Raw genomic sequence first — 18,562 nt, 5'->3', positions numbered from 1 at the left:
AATTCGCAATTTTTATTTATCAATTATTTTTATAAAAAAATGTTGTATCAAGATCTCGAATTATCTTCAAATCTTGTTTGCGAGTTTGAATCTTAGAGGTTTTTAATAGTATTTTGTGAGGAATTTTAAGATATTTTAATCTAAATTTGAACATCAAACAATGAACTTAAATAATTACAGAAACGTAGCTTGAAGCTCTAAATTATTTAAATTTTTGTTAGATACAAGTTAATAAACTTAAATACACCTTACCAAGACACTGTACAATAAAGTCCTTACACTACCTGAATATTACACAATAGGCTCCATATATTACACACCACATGGGCAGTATGCAATATATTCCATAGAATAAAATAATGTCATACAATATCCCTCCACCTTGGTATTAAAAGATAAGTTCCATATAATACACCCTAAGTATTATACGACAAGTATAATGAAAAATTTAGAATTTTATAAACGCAAGAAGGGATCAATATTTGCATAATCTAGCTAGCCAGAGTTATATATAAAGTTTTACTGCTGCAAAATGTATTGAAATAAAAAAGTCAAAGCAACAAACATTGAGCTTTTTAAAATAAAAAAAACAATCCTAGTTTTGCTCAGACTAACATAATTACAGTGGTTTGTAGTTTTGACTTTCTTGTTCCTACACTTTTGGTACATTAAAACTTTTTATATTACTGAATTTATCGTAAATGTATCTTTTAATATTTGTTTGTTTGTTTTCTTTTTATTAGGCACACTTTTGAGAGCCAGCAACATCAAGCGTAGGGTGCGCCAACACCTCATTCGAATTTATTACTCATCAGGAACTCTACCAACCTCAAATCTAATCATATGCACAGAGTTGTGTACTGGTATCTTTTCCGGAACAAGAAAAGAATAATTGAGACCTCAGACGAAAGAGTTTTCTGAAACAAATTAAAGCAATAAGGTTCATCACTTGTTCACATTTGTCTGTAAAAGTAATTTGCTTACTTTAATAAAAATTCGTTGAAAGAGTGAAATTTTTATTTACTCTATGAACACATATCAAGCTACGCATGCGGTTTTATAAGCAAATAAGCATTATATTTTCTCAGCTAATACTGTGAAATAGTCATTGCTAATACCCAGTCATTTTAAAGGTGGTTTTAAAGAGTCAATTTTAATAGTCACCATTTTATTTCATCACGATCTTTACTGGCCCGGCATGCCCAGGTGGATTAAGGCGTTCGACTCGTAATCTTAAGATCGCGAATTCGAATCCCCGTCGCACCAAATATGCTCACCCTTTCACCCGTGGAGATGTTATAATGTGGTGCCAATCCTATTATTCGTTGGTAAAAGAGTAGCCCAAGAGTTGGCGGTGGGTGGTGATGACTAGCTGCCTTCCCTCTAGTCTTACACTGCTTAATCAGGGACGGCTAGAGCAGATAGCCCTCGAATAGCTTCGCACGAAATTCAAAAAACAAAGAAACGCGATATCTACTATTAAGTACCACCTTTTTTAATAAGTGCCACAGGAATTCACTTCGTTTTTCCACCATAAGTTCTAGATATGAAATCTTATTAAAAAACAAACAGACACTAGTACGAGTTTAGTTAATTATAAAACATTTCGTTATCCCATACAAACTGGTGTGACGTAAATACACATAACGTAGTAATAATTCGTAGTTTAAACGCTAAATTACGAAATACAAACAGTATCTTTAAAGATCAATAATGAAAATGACAGTCAGCCAAATTGAAACGAAATTGTAACCCAGATTCCTGGGTTATCTAAGAGTACGCTTAAATACTTAACGAAACATATTAACGGTTTTGCCAAAGTTGTCATACGTCTTATTGTTTAAATAAGAAATCTAAAATATACAATTTTCAGTAGAGTATTTTTGCTTTAGCTCTTTAAGAATGAAATAAATATTTTGCGTTTTTATTATCCTGTACGGTACTACTGAACTAATCTGCAAGAAGTTCAATGGAAGATAGGTTACGATTTTAAAATTCTGGATTTGATCCCCGCAGTAAATGCAACTCGTGTATCTCATTGTGTAGCTTTGTACTAAACTAAACCTATATTTCTGACATCAAATATTAAAAAAATACTGATTTATACAAAAAACAACAATTTTGTAACTACGATCTCACTTTGACTTACCACTGTCTCGAATAGGCTGCAGCTCACTTAGAACTGCTATAGGCAACATACAAATAAATGAAACAGCCCACATAATCCAAATCATCCGATTGGCGTGAGAAAGAGTCTGCCATTCTCGTGACTTAAGCGGGTGACAGATGGCGTAGTAGCGTTCAACTGACATGGCCACCAGAGTCCAAGCACTAACGCTAACGGAAACGGCTGAAAAAAAAAAGAGAGAGAGAGAGAGAAGAAAAAAATATATACATACATCTATATTAACAATTTGTATAAAAATGAAAGTTTTTAAACAATTATATAGCAAAGACGAGGAATTAAGGGCTAAGTTACAATTTACGCGTTGAAAAAATGGAAACAAGAAAAATAGGTTGAAATAAGTTACGAACTGAAATTTAAACGACGTAAAAATAATGAGGATACACTGAATTTAAAACAGATTAGTCAAAGTTCAATTCTTCTTTAAATATAATTAACGAATAATGTATTATATTATTTATTATCTTAAAATTTATACAGCTAGTCCACAACACCCACCACCAACTTTAGGGCTAGTTTTGTCTGACAAAATAGTGAGCTGTAATATTAATTCTAACTGCACACCGTGGTAGTTAAATGTAATCCCAAAAAAACAGAGTTCGCTTCTATTTTATAGTAACGGTTTGGTTTGTTTTGAACTTCGGGCAAACTTACAAGAGGGCTATTTGCGCTAGCCGTCCCTAATTTAGCAATGTAAGACTAGAGGAAGGCAGCTAGTAATCACCACCCACCCCAACTCTTGTGCTACTCTTTTACCAACGAATAGTGGGATTGACCGTCACATTATAACACCTCCACGGCTGAAAGGGCGAGCATATTTGGTACGACTATGATTCGAGCCTGCGACCCTCGGATTACGAGTCGTGTGCCTTAACCACCTGGCCATGCCAGGCCTTATAGTAACGGAACCTAAACATTGGACCTGCAAATCTATACTCCGGCAAGCTAACCACTTGGTCATGCTCGGCATATGATGCTTCTGAGAAAGTTAAAAACCAGTTGGAGGAATATTAGCAAATAAAAACAAGGATTATTACTGCATTATTTTCTCCTGAATATATATCTCGTATGCAAGCAGACATATATTAATTCACATATAGAAAGATGCACATGATACCAGACCAATCCTGATTTTTGTCGCTGTTAGAGAACTGAGACAGAAAGCTGACATGCAACAATGTTATACGTTAGAATAGATCTTTTTAACCAATTGCTTGATGATTTTAGCAGGTGGTAAAGCGTGAGACTTTAGCGACGTATTTGTTGAAGCGACAAAGAGCCTAAGAAACTTTCCATGGTTTGCGAATTTGGTGAATCAGTTGGTTTCCCTGTTCTGTATGTTATTTTCATACTAGGTAGTTAATCAGCAGGTAAAACTTCGGCGTTTTATTGACTTAATCTCTCAATAAAAAACTTTAACCATGATAAGATAAAGAAACAGGGTCTTAATGTAGCTTAATTGTAGAATATACAATTGTCAAGTAAATCTTAGGATTTACTAAACACAAGTTAAGTATTAATAAAATATTTACCAACTCTAGTGGTAAATAGCATCGGATGTTTAATATACAATCGTATATATATATATATACTCATTGGCCACTTTATTAGGTACACCCGCTCTTTAAAGCAAATAACCAAACAGCGAAATATGTGGCTACAACTCAACATATAAAGCATGCAGACATGGTGAAGAGGATTACTTGTTCTCCGACCAAACATTAGAATGGGGAATACGCATGATCCAAGCAACTTTGACAGTGTAATGATTGTTGGTGCCAGACATGGCGGTTCCAGCATCTCAGAAACTGCTCATCTTCTGGGATTTCACGAACTACAGTCTGCACTGTACCTTATAAAGTGGCTACTAAGTATGTATCTATCACACGGAAAGACTAACCACTATTTTGTATACTTAGTTTATGATTGTTGAAATTGCTTTCACTCACTTTACAAGTTTGAACATTTTTAGAATTCCCACAAACAATTCTCAGAATTTTAAGTTTCATTATATTTTTAACGTATACTAATGAACTTAACCCAGTAACAAACTTGAGTAAACATTTTTGACCGGTTTGAAAAGAAGGTAAATTAGTAAATACTTATGTAAACAAACACAACACTTAAGTAAAATCACACTTCAGATTCACTGATTTATTTCTAAATTTATGTCCAAGTTTTTTTATAATGAAGTCATCTACGAATATTAATTAAGGTTTGAACTTACATGATGTTTTCTAAATTTTTTATCTTTCACTAATATATATTAACCAAATTAACCTTTGTTTTCCGTCTTAAGAGTTTTAATATATATTGACTCCACTTTTTCAGTATTTGGTTTATTTTATGCATATATACAAATTTGTACTTTATGCAGTGTTACAAAGTGCCTTTGCTGGTGAAACAATGAGGCATTTTAGACTTACTAAAACTGATTAACACAATTCATAACTACAAATATATTTTCATCACATTTATCTTAATTGACTATTTACAGATTTCTAATGAGACTGAAAAGTATCATTTCAGAGTTTTAGTTTAGTTTTGTGTTTTGCCATTCATCGTTACTAGAACTTGTCTGCTGTTGGTTAACAGTGTTAACCTGGATGACATATCATACCGTATGTTGTTATTTATTTTAATTTCGTTATTAAATATTGATTAATGTGCATTTGAACATATCTTATATGCAGTAAGCATTTGTAGTGATTTTTGTCTTTCAATACAAACTGAATAACCTTTCCTAGCCCAGTATTCCATTGCCCTAACTAAATACAAGTAAATCTCCAAAGATAAATAATAAAAAATGACACTAATTATTTGACTTTGTACAAGAAAGAGTTGATCATTTTTTATATGAATTATTTGTACAGGCTTAGGCATTAGCGCGTCGTCGTACATGAAAGATGTGACACCATGGATGAGGCTTTTGCATGTATATATACACTACATAGCCAAAAGTATGTGAACACCGATCATCACATCCATGTGTGCTTGTTGAACATTTCATTCCAAAACCACGGATATTAATGTGGAGTTGGACCCTCTTGGCTGCTATAACAGCCTCCACTCTTCTGGAAAAGCTTCTCACTAGATTTTGAAACCTGGCTGAGAGGATTAGCTCCTATTCAGCCAAAGAGTTTTAGTGAGGTCGGGCGAGAAGGCCTGGCTCACAGTCGGCGTTCATGGGGCTGAGGTCAGGGCTCTGTGCAGGCCAGTCAAGTTCTTCCATACCAACCTCGGCAAACCATGTCTTTATGGACCTCGCTTTGTGCACGGGGCATTGTCATGCTGAAACAAAATAATGGCCTTCCCCAAGCTTTTACCACAAAGTTGGAAGCACACAATTCTCTATTATGCTGTAGCATTAAGCTTTCCCTTTACTGGAACTAAAGAGCCTAGCCCAAATCAGGAAGAACAGACACAGACCATTATTCCTTCTCCACAATACTTACAGTTGGCACTATGCATTCAGGCAGGTAGCGTTTTCCTGGCATCCACCAAACCCAGATTCGTCCGTCTGACTGCCATATAGTGAAGAGTGATTCATCACTCCAGATAACGCGTTTCCACTGCTCCAGAATCCAATGGCGGTCTGCTTTATACCACTTCAGCCGACGCTTGTCATTGCGCATGGTGATGTTAGGTTTGTGAGCAGCTGCTTGGCCATGAAAACCCATTTCATGAAGTTCCCGACGAACAGTTCTTGTGCTGATGTTGCTTCCAGAGGCAGGTTGGAACTCGGTAGTGAGTGTTGCAACTGTGGACAGACAATTTTTACGCACTACGCACTTCAGCACTCGGCGGCCCCGTTCTGTTAGCTTTTGTGGCCTACCGCTTCGTGGCTGAGCTGTTGTTGCTCCTAGACATTTCCAATTCACAATAACAGCACTTACAGTTTACTGGGGCAGCTCTAGCAGGGTAAAAATTTGACGAACTGACTTGTTGGAAAGGTGGCATCCTGTGACAGTGCCACGTTGAAAGTCACTGAGCTTTTCAGTACGACCCAATTCTACTGCTAATGTTTGTCTATGGAGATTGCATGGTTGTATGCTTGATTTATGCACCTGTTAGCAATAGGTGGGGCTGAAATAGCCGAACCCACTAATTACAAGGAGTGTTTACACATTTTTGGCCATGTAGTGTGTATTTACGTCAAAAATATTTCCCATTTCCAGCAACTGGATAGTAAAATCTATCTATGGTAGACTTGTGACTGGAAAAATATCAGACCGTTTTAGAATAGAAACATATATGTAAGAGCTCAGTATCTGGAAAAAGAAGAGAATTTCCCACATTCTTCAAGGAAAAGGACAAAATCTCTTAGAGCATAGTGTTTAACACAGCATTGTGCTCCAATATAAAACCACATACTAATACAGAGCAAGGTCGTCATCTGCAAAATACAAAAATATCCTTACGAAAGATATTTTGATAAAAGATTCCATTCCAATAAAATAAAGTTTTAAGCTCGAAATAAACGGATATTTTGACAAAAAAACAAGGTCTAAGAAATTAAGATATAAATAGCAGTATTCAACCCTGTTTTAAATGTGCCAGTTATTGTCTTTTATTCATGAAGCCTGTTTGAACGCGATCTTGAAAGTTGATGGCCACATACATTGAAGGCCTGTGGAATATGTGTTGGAATATAAAGCTTAACATTAATCATGCTGTCCTTTGCAGAAGTTTGTTACAGTTCAAATTACGATGTTATAAGATAATGCATAATCAGCATTGAAGAAACCTGTTCTATTAGTAGAATAAGACCTGGAACATATTTGTTATGAAGTGATAGAATCTTAATAGCTTATCTATCGCATATGGTTGGGAAAGAAATGTAACAAAGGTTTAAATTTCCATGGTGTATTTGAATTCTTTCATCTTTTACAGTTATATAAATATATTAACCAAAACAAACTTTGTTTTCCGTCGTTTGAATTTTAATATATATTGAAAATTCCTCAAGTCCTTTTTAAAAGTATTAAATTGGAAACGGATACAAACAGCCCAAAATGACTTACTACCGCAGTTAATAAAGCCACTTTTATAAACAGCTTGTATACCAGCTTCTGTTTAGAACTGACTAGCATTCTGAAAGGTCAATAATATTAAACCCCTAATGATTAAAATGGATTTCAAAATATCTATGTAGCTTCATTTGACTATCACAAATAACATCTGTCAGTAATCAGTGAAATGAAGATATAAACATTTTACAATGAAATAAAGATATTGTAGAATATAATACTTTGTTTATATCTATCAAATTGACACCCAAGTTAGGAAGAATCCAGTTGTATTTGGTAACGCCAAAAGTTAACGATTATCTTATTTTCTCCCACCAAGATTTCTTCAGGAGTTATTCATTTATACTTGCGAGCAGAATTGTTATTCTGTCTATTTCCTGTCTTCATAAGTTGTTGTGAGGAATCAGATAAACCAACATAAATGGATAAGTAATCAGACGAACGGACCAATTTAAACGGATAAGTAATCAAATGAACGTTTCGAGAGTGACAGCCATTTAAGTTTTTATTGCGTGAAGATGCTAAACGAAAATGACATTTAAAATCGTGCGTATCATCAGTGTCTTCGCTACTCCCTCGAACTTAGTAAAAGTCAATTTGTGCGGCGAGTAGGTCATACACACGCCTTTCCCCATATTTGTATAGCAAACAAAATAACTGCCACGCAATTCGCGTGTATATTTATTAGCATGTCTACACGTGAATAATTTTAGCTGCCCCATTTTTATTAACTTTCTCAGTTAACCATGAATCATAAAGAAACTTAGGAGTAATAGGATATCTATGGGAATCCGATGTAGTTTCTGATGAATATTTTAAAATTTAAGATGTTCGGTTTGATTTCTTAGCTAAACTAAACGTGAAACCATTATTCCTTTTGTATGAGATACGGGCAATAACAACAAAGTATAATGCAATAAGGATCTAGGTATACAGAATTATGTAGTCTTTATTCAGATGTCATTCTTGGAAGATTTGAAAAATACAGAATTTTTAGGAGAACAAATATTTTTACTGACAATGTGGTATACACATAAAAGTAGCTGAGTGCTGAGTCTTTAGCAGTTAGGGGAACAAGTTTTTCTACTATTGTTACTGATTAAAAAAAAATAGCTTTTCTTCATTATGAAGACAAGCTGACTGTTCCACTGCTTATGACAACGCTTTTGGTCGTTATATGACAAACAGTTTTATACAGTTGAGGAACAAACTACTTTTTGTTAACAGATCGATAATTTTCAATTTTGTTATACTTTTGTGTTGTAAACTGTTTTCTATCGATACGGAGATAGATTGACATTACTGATATAAGAACGATATCTTCTAAGTGCTTCGTTTTATATTTAGTAAGATGAACTGTTTCTTCGAAATATTTCTTTTTCCAAATTATTTTTTATTTATTTTTTATAAACTTTTCCTTTTCGAAAACCAATGGTTATTCAAGTAACAACTATAAGGAGCAAAACGTCTACTTTTACACTCACTGTATGGAGAGTGTTTAAAAGCAGAATTTGTTAGAAGAGTAGAACTGGAACACAACTAATAAACACTGGTCATTCTTTCAAACAGTTGCTGCTGCATGAAACTGATTAGGTGGCTGTTATCATGTAGCACGTTGACTTGGCAACAATTGGTTTTCATAGTCTGAAAATGACTATTTACACAAGCAGTTTAAGAATTTAAAATATGTTTTAAATTTCCTTATAGTTTTGTGTTACAACACCTTTAGCAGCGTTTTATGCAAATTATCACAGATAACGTTATAGAGAGAACTTCAGATACTGTAAAACGAAACGACAGATAACTTAATATTTCCTTCAAAAGTATAATTGTCGTTTTCACGCTGTTTATTACATGATATATATTCCATTAGCACTACATCAGATGAACAATGTTAATTAATTAGTTCTCACTTGCTTAATAAAACAACTGGACGATAACATAAAAACATTCGTCTCATGTTTTAACGTGATGTAAACATGTGTTAAAGGAAGTAACCGATGCTGAAATTTTCTGCCTGAAATCGCTTTCAGATTTCAAATTAAAGGCATTAAAAGTGTTAAGAAGTGTGAAAGTTATTACAAAAAAGCCATTAATTTTATGTTTCATAAAAAAAGAAAAACGCTACGCTATATTGAAAATGTGTTATTCTATAATACCGTTGCTGAGTTTCCTTAGTCTTTCGATATGTAAACTTCATGTTTAATATCGATGGTACACAGTAAATATCACACTAGTTACATCAATAAATACTTGCAAAACAAATTTTATCTTTAGTATAATTTCACAGCTGGTGTCGTTCTATGTATTATAACATAACATATCGATTAGATAAAACAAGAGACCTGTTTGTCCATTACGGCTGCTCCATTCTCTAAGAAAAACTAAAACTATTAAGTAAAAAAATTAAAACAATCCATTATCATTCATATATCTATCAAGTTTTCTTTTGAATTCACTCAAATTTACTGCCTCCACAACATCTGAAGGAAGCCCATAGACCAATTGCCCTATTATAAAAATAAAACTGTCTTAGCTGAAGACGGCTTCTACGTTGCCTAAATCTATATTTGTGTCTCCTAGTTGTATGATTATTGCCGTTACGTATGAAAAATACTGATGCATCAACACAAACAATTCTTTTTAAAATCTTAAACACTTCAATCAGATCCGCTTTAACTCTTATTTTTACAAGAGAAACAATTTGAAAGATATTAGCCCCTTCTCACATGAAAACCCATCCATCCCAGGTTCCATTTCAGTGATCTTTCTCTGAACCATTTTCAACAATTTAATGTTTTTTTTCCTAAAGTAAGAAGAACCAGAATGAACACAATATTCCAAATGTGACCTAACCAATGACCTATACAATGAAATTATAACCTCTTTAGACTTGTATTCAATACTTCTGTAGATACAAACTAAAATTCTATTTGCCCTACTACTGTCAACATCACACTGCGCGGATGGCTTAAGAGACTGATCAACCATTACACAAAGATCCAATTCTTTCATAAAACTATTAAGGTTATTCCCATCAAAATTATACTTATAACTTAAATTATAATAACCCACAAGCATAATCTTGAATTTATCAGAATTAAAAATCAATATTTTATTTGCCCAACTCACAAAATGATCTAAATCCTTTTGTAAAGCAGCAGCAGCATCTTCACAGCCATAAACACCAAACACCTTGATATCATCAGCAAATGTAAGTAATTATTGATGATTTCTTCATCTATGCCATTGATGTAATTTACAAAGATGAATGGTCCAAAGACTGAGCCTTGCAACGTTAACCCAGTTTAACTGAACTCCATTTATAACAACCCTCTGCATTCTTTTAGCAAGTCACTCTTTTATCCAATTTGGCAACGTATTCCCCACCCCTATAGCGACAATGTGTTTTACAAGCCCTTTATGTGGCACTTTATGAAATGCTTTCTGAAAATCCAGATAAACTGAATCTACACCTTTACCCTCATCTACAAATACAGTAACATCTTCAAAGCATGTCAGAAGTTTTGTAAAGCAAGATTTTTACTTAATGAACTCAAGTTGATTGATAGATAAATTTCTAAACTTTGTTAAACGACTTTGCAAAGTATCTTCTATCAGACTTTCCAAAAATTTTCCCACAACTGATGTAAGACTAATACGTCTATAATAACTAGGACAACTTCTATTACCTCCCTTGAAAACAGGAATAATATTAAATAATTTTCAGTCTGTAGGTACTTGTCTGGTACTCAAGGACTTCCGAAAAGTAGCTCACATATCCAGCCCTTAACTTCCCTTAATACCCTCTTGGAAATATTATCTGGCCCAAAGCATTATCATTTTTAAAACTTCCCAATTTTATTTGTTAACAAGCTCAGGATTTCTGCAATTATCTTGATCAACTTTGTTTTCACCTATCAATTGCTGAAGATGAGGAATACTGCTTAAGTCTTCATTAGTAAAAGCTGAAGAAAAACAGAATTTAATTAACCCAGTCATTTTACAATCATCACATACAATTCTTTCTTTGTCATCCCTCAAGGGTTCTATCCCAATCTAACATTTTGTTTGCTACTAATGTACTTAAAAATCCTTACTGTTAATTATTATATTTTCAGCCACATTTCTTTTATACATCCTTGTAAATGTATCAGTATTCTGTTTCGCCAACTTTTTTGATCTTCTATAATACAAGTCAATATAAAGTTCTTAAATTTGTAATGCTATTCTTTAATTTTATATCTTATACCCTTTGTAAGCCAACCATGTTTTTATTTGCAGCTATCCCTATTCTTTCTGTAAGAAATATACTTGTTTGGAATATTAAAAAAAATGTTTCTTTAATTTTTTCTTCATTTGTTGGGTTTCTCCAAATAAATCAGTTGCACGATTTACAACAGATAATTCTTATTACATCCCTTCCAAATTTTTTTTTTTTTTAAATTTTGGAATAAAATATCATTATTCCTAATTTACATGCACAACAAAACGCCAAACCTAATAAAGGAATGAGTACATGAAGTTTCCCCAACTTCCATCCTCTCAACCATTTCTATACTAGAAGTTAGCCAAAATTCTAAATTGGCATTATTTCTAGAAAGTTCCTGATGAATTGGCAAAGAAATCCATCTTGAACAGTTTCTAGAAGCCTTTCTCCCTCATGGTTTGTCACTAGCATTTCCAAATCAATATGTCTGAAATTGAAATTACTCATAATTATGACTTCATTAATGGCTGAAACCTTAATTTTACTATAAAGTTTCTTACTGATTTCACCAGTTTTATCTATTAGTCTGTAACAAATTCCTTCTAAGAGCTTTTCCTTTATATTCTCCAGGAGAAACCCAAATGGATTCAATCTCCTTGCTATTATCCTTAATAATCTCAACTTAAACAGGATTTAGCTCACATGTTACATATTGTGCCATTCTCCTCCTCTCTTAAGCACTCTGACCTTATTAAATAACCTATAACCTTGTATTACAACGAATTTTATGTTATCAAAAAAATCTACATTTAACCATGTTTCAGTTATTTCCATTATATCAAAATCTTCTATTCCTAACAGTGCTCTTAAGTCACATATTTTATTTTTTATACTTCTTGCATTATAACAGTAACAATTAAACCTATTCTTACAACTACTTTTATGCTGATTTCCTATGATAAACTTTCCTCCAGATCTTAGTTTTGTTTCATTTGGTTTATCTTTGCCCTCACAATTATCTAGACCTAGTTTAAAACTTCCTTTACAACTTAATTAATAGCCCTTACAAACATACCAAACTCTTTCCTACTTCTGTTTGAACTACAACATTCCCTTGTCTCACTGAACTGATTCTACATGTCAAACTAACTAACCTGCTCATATTTACATATTAATATGTCCTAACATTTAGCCCTAGTGACATAAAATTTCATCTCTACAATTAATTCTTGGCAGTATACCTAAAACAATTAATTTGTGGCATCTATCTTTAAATGCTTTTATCAGTCCCTTGTAGTTATCAACTAGCTCCGTTGTCTTACCCTTACTTATATCGTTAGCCCATACGTGCACAATAAGGACTGCATCGTTGTAAATCCCCTTTATTATATACCTAACTTTTTCAGCTATGTCTTCCACTTGTGGCCCAAAGTAGTATAATCTACCCCTTTTTTTCCCTGTTAACCTCACAGACTATTCTTTTAACATAATGTATTAAGAAATCATCTATAACTACAACCTCTTTAACTTCATAATCTATATCCTTCTTTATTCCGCTTGCTTACCTTCCTTTTAATAGTTCCTTCTCTGTATAAGCCTATGGCTGAAATCTATTGCCTAGGGCCTCTACAATTACATTCACTACTTTTGTAGTGATGTGACTCTTTCTAACTTTCTAAATGTCATTGTCAATCTTAGCTGATGCCTTCCTTGCATAACATAAATTCCTATGACGTTCTGCTGTTATTTCCCACAGTTTGTACTTATCTTTATCCTTCAACTTGCCAACTATACATATAAATTGAACATCTTCACTATTAGCTTCTTTAAAAGCACATAGTAGTTCACAGTTCTCAAATAAAATGCAGTCATTGCACCTGTTGCAGCTAACAAACTGGGTACGCTTAGAAATGTATCTCAGGACGGCTGGTATGGGTATTAACACTTTTACCACTAAAGCAGAGAAATATGTTTAGACCTTATTAGGTCATCTTCAAGGTAACAAAGAGCACGATAAACCCCTGAACTAATCTTATACATTTTATTACCTATATAACTAAAGTAAACACTCAATATTTTTGATTAAATACCTGTAAGCTGTTTCCCACACTGTTAAGCCTAAGTTTGACAATTTACAAGTTTTAGAGTGTATTTATTAAAAGAAACAATGTACTTAGTGTCTTACAATCTCACTGCAAGTTAAGTTATAAGTAAGCCGAAAGAACCGTTACACATACTTAGTCTAATCTAAATTTATACTATACATTACACTACTAAGATCTAAATTAAAAGCTTATATCTACTATTTTGGCCCCCAATCTTGCTAAATTCAGCTAATGTTTTGTTATTCAACTCTAATTTCTAAAGATCAAAATAACCAAACCAAATTACATTTAAAAATCCACATTATTATCAGAACGTAGTTTTCAATCAACGTTTTTCAGAAATAAATGTATAGGCTAAGTTTTACATCGTTCTACATAAGATTGAAGATCATGACAAAACTATAAATACTTGAAACTAGAGAGGATTACAGATATACTTATTTATTGTTAGTAGGCCTTGTTCCTGGTTTCTATAAAATACAAATCAGTAATAATAACTGTTTCTATTTTCAAACTTACACAATTATTTCAATTTAATTCCTGTGTCATGATATTTCTAGTTTTATCAACATATCTATGGAGACGTTAAAATCTGGAATATGAGAAATTTTATTTGCAGTGTAAAAGGCAATCCATTTCTTCATACTCCAAGATCGATCGACTTTGAATTGGTGAATTTGAGAATTCTTTATTATTATATTTCGGTCCCTACAAGTCTTAAAATTCTTGAGAACCGTAACTAAATGATTCACAATCGATCCATTACGTACTTGTAACACCAATGAATTATAATTAATAATATGATTATTTGTAAATGTTGAGTTTAGAAGCAAATTTAATTTATAATTTTTTTATCTTTTTGTTTGTTATTTTCTAATTGTTCCCCTGCATGTGAGCGGTAAGTTTATTAACTTAAACGCTAAAATCTGAGGTTTGATTTCATATTGTGTATGGGGCATAGATATTCCATTGTGTAGCTTTTTGTTACAGCAAACAAACAAATCTTTTAAATTAATTAGCTTACTCAGCTAAAGGTAGTGGACTCAGCAGATAGCCCGATGCGGCTTTGCTGTAAGAAAACACACACACAGCTAAAGGTAATTAAGCTGATATTGCATGATTGTATAGTTTTATTACTCGGTTAAATTATGACTTTTGTATTTACTTACGTAGCCTCCCTCTTGGTCAGCGGTAAGTTTAGAGACTTACAAAGTTAAAACGGGTTCGAATCCCCTTCACACCTATCATGCTCATCCTTTCAGCAGTGGGGGCGTTGTAATGTGACTATCAATCCCATTATTCGTTGGTAAAAGAGTAGCCAAAGAGTTGGCGGTTGGTGGTGATGACTAGCTGCCTTCCCTCTAGTCTTACTCTGCTAAATTAGGAACGCCTAGAGCAGATAGCTCTCGTGTAGCTTTGCGCGAAATTCAAAACAAACCAAACAAAGTTAAAATATGCTTTTAAATTCTCCATGGTGGATAGTTTAGATGACCCGTTTTGTAGCTAAAAACAAAACCGATTAAACAAACAAGCAACAACAAATCAAAGTAGCTGTTTATAAAACAAATGTCATTATGAAACTTTCCTTTCATTTTATGTCTGTCCCCTGTTAGGACAGCGATAAGTCTTCGAATTTAAAACACTAAAAAAGATATTCGATTCTCATTGGTGGACACAGCATATAACCTGACGTGTCTCAGCTATAAGAAAAAACACATATTTTGCATTTTATTATATTGTGCTAATAATTACTAATCGTAGTGTTAATAAATTGAGAAAAATTGAACATTTTATTTAAAAAAGGTGTATTTCTCATAAATTTAGAAAAAATGAACATTTCAATAAAAAATGCTCTTTTTTTCTGGAAAGTACCACACAGGAAAAGTGTTCAGATTCTACCGTTATAAGCTGCAATGTTTTGATATATTAAAGTGGTACAATTTATTGGAAAAATAATACTGTTTTAAGAACATAAATTTTAGTAATATATTTATAAATTAAATAAACAAAATTGTGATCAAACTGTCACACACAGTTTTTGTGCAAGTCATATTCTTGTTGTGATGAGAGCACTTTTATTTAAAACTGTGTTCTGAAATAAAGAAATGGTTATTGCATACACTGTGGTTGTTTATCTGTCTGAATCTTGAGTACCCAATATGTGAAATTGTTTATGGATCTGTGTTTGTAGTGTCATTCAATATATAGCACCACACTGCATATATTATTTCGGCCATACGCATACACTCACACACACATATATATGCTAAGGAGTATAGAATTCCTTCTTCCATTCAGTGCTTGCTATGTTGGTTATCAAACATCCCTCTTTTAGCAAAAAAATCAACAGAAAAACGTCGATCATATCAATACAAAATTCGATCAGTGGTGTAAATCATGGCTTTGGCAAAAGATGCGAAACTCGATGACATTTCAGATTCCATACAAGTCTTTCTTACGCACGTCGCTAAGATGACTTACAACGTCGGATAATTTTTCAATAAAGACGGTTGAAAGCACTTAGCATCCAATATGGCGTAGTTAACTACAGACCAGGTCAGTGCAAAACTTTATGCAGTACTGCCTCATTATAATGCTACCACAGAAACCCAAGAGCAATATAGGTGGTAGAGCGCCATAAACAACTAGTCGAGAAGACACTCATACTGAACGAATACTAAACCAATCAATCAATAAGATAACTGTTTATTCACAGGAGGAAAATGGAAATAAAAATTACGCAGATAAGGTAAAATAAGATAAAAACAACCGGTATTTTCATTTGATAATTAAAATCGCCCAAACTAAGTAGGCTTAACGACACTCTAAACCTGCTGCAATTAACGATGACATCACTGTTTCCTTCTGACACTAAGCAGCGTCTTGGTTTCACCCGTAAAGATTTTTTAGAACTTCTAGCTGTAAAACCATTTACAGATAAGTGGAATCCCCACTGGACATAATGATAGTCAATAGTTTTCTATGTTTTCACGCGTGCAAGTGGCTAGGTAACTGCCTATATCACTTTATATCTATCTTTTAGAAACGCTATATTAGTGACACTTTTTTGCTAGTTCGACTCACTTTGTCAAATTCCTTTTTTACGACGGTCCGGCACAACCACGTGGATTGAGGCGTTCGACTCGTAATCTGAGGGTCACGGGTTCGAATCCCCATTGTACCCAACATGCTTGTCCTTTCAGCCGTAAGGGTATTATAAAGTGACGGTCAATCCCACTATTCGTTGGTAAAAGAGTAACCCAAGAGTTGGCAGTGGGTGATGATGACTAGTTGCCTTCCCTCTAGTCTCACACTGCTAAATTATGGAAGGCTAGCGAAGATAGCTCTCGTATAGTTTTGTTCGAAATTTAAAACAAACAAACAAACAAACAAACAAACCTTTCTTACGTTAATTTCCAACATCCCAATATTAAGTTCATATCTCTGATAATCATCTTTGTCATCGGGATTCAGTCATGTTTTGGACCAGGAAATGTTAGGTTGAGCGTTGACCTCCTACTTCCTCTCAGGAGTTATTTTGTTTACACCCTTACTGAAACATAGGTATTACGTTGTTGCATTTCTTATAGTATGTTAACTTTTGTCCATTGTCCGCAGTTTTACATATCCTTTTCGTGTCATTTCCAATTCATAGGGTAATGTTAACTCTTATATTTGAACTATCTTCACTTATACATGATCGAACTAGTATTTCGTGTTCACAATACAGTTTCGCTCAGCAGTCGAATACAAATACACAGAAAATCCTATTTTTCATGCAAAATCCCTTTCAAATTGGTAATACGTTTGAGATGCCCGGCATGGCCAGATGGTTAGAGAGCTCGACTCGTAATCTGAGGATCGTGGGCTCGAACCCCAGTCACACCAAAACATGCTCGCCATTTCAAGCGTGAGGGCTTTATAACGTGACGGTCAATCTCACTATTTGTTGGTAAAAGAGTAGCCCAAGAGTTAGTGGTGGGTGGTGATGACTAGCTGCATTCTCTCTAGTCTTATACTGCTAAATTATGGAAGGCTAGCGTAGATAGACCTCTTGTAGCTTTGCGCGAAATTCAAAGACAAACAAACAAACTACGTTTGTGTTTAGTATTCAGTTAGTCTTGCACTGTTCAGCCAAAACTTTCCTATTTATGATGGTTAGAATGGAGAAACAGATATTTTGGTTCATTATGTATTATGTAACTCTCTAGTTTGCTAATGAGCTCATTTTTATTAATAGTTTTCCTATAATATTGATGCGAATTATCCAGAAGGCTATCTTATAGAGTTGGAATGTTTGAATAGTTTTGTAGATACACTGAGTTTTTTCCGACTGCTACTTTTTGCGGGTTTTCTTTTTTTTTTTTGCTATTAATTTTCGGTGTCCAGTTCAGTTTTGAGTTAAATGTAATGCTAAGAATTTTGCTGATGTAAGTTGCATCCATATAAGTGTGGTATTAACTGCTTGTTTTGTACGATTCTGTAAATAATATGACTTATGTCTTGTACACATTAATTTCAGTTATACACTTGTTGCAGTACAATTATATTTTGTTTAGTTGTAGTTGTATATTGCACGTTTCTGTTGTTAGGATTGGGGTCTTCTTCCAGATGGCAATATCATCGGCGAACTAAGAGCAAAACGTATGGTTTGGATCTTTTTAGACATACATAATAAATAGAGTAGCGCTCAGTACTCCTCCTTAAGGAACACCCACCTTTCGAAGTGCAACACCAAAAGTAGATGTCCTCAGCGTTTACTCTGGTCTCCTGAACTTCCCACTTTCTTCTCTTTTAGTTTATGACAGGATATAATAAATTTAGCTTCTCAAACCACGTGACAATGAAATAAGCAGAAGATGGTGCTAAATAGTTGGGAGTCAAGACATCATAGCTTTTTATCCGATAAAGCGTTATAACATTATAGTGAAGCAGTTATGCGTGATGAATTGTACGATAAAGTAGTTGAAAACTTGTGTTAATTAAATGTCAACATGTGAAACTCGTTAATTACCTGCAGCCTTGGTTTTAG

The 18,562-nt window shown here is 33.7% G+C and overlaps 1 protein-coding gene across 1 annotated transcript in view; it reads right to left on the bottom strand.

Annotated features, from left to right (window-relative positions):
• The window catches only part of LOC143239143 (cholecystokinin receptor-like), a 74,253-nt gene that overhangs the window by 11,842 nt on the left and 43,849 nt on the right, over window positions 1–18,562 (bottom strand). The window contains exon 3 of the mRNA XM_076479991.1: window positions 2,150–2,350. Within this exon, the coding sequence (XP_076336106.1) occupies window positions 2,150–2,350 (201 nt within the window). The remainder of the gene's footprint in view (window positions 1–2,149; window positions 2,351–18,562) is intronic.

This window comes from Tachypleus tridentatus, chromosome 13, assembly GCF_004210375.1.
Source record: "Tachypleus tridentatus isolate NWPU-2018 chromosome 13, ASM421037v1, whole genome shotgun sequence".
Taxonomy (NCBI): domain Eukaryota; kingdom Metazoa; phylum Arthropoda; class Merostomata; order Xiphosura; family Limulidae; genus Tachypleus; species Tachypleus tridentatus.
Note: the sequence above shows the minus strand (reverse complement) of the source record. Positions and strands in the feature narration are given on the sequence as shown.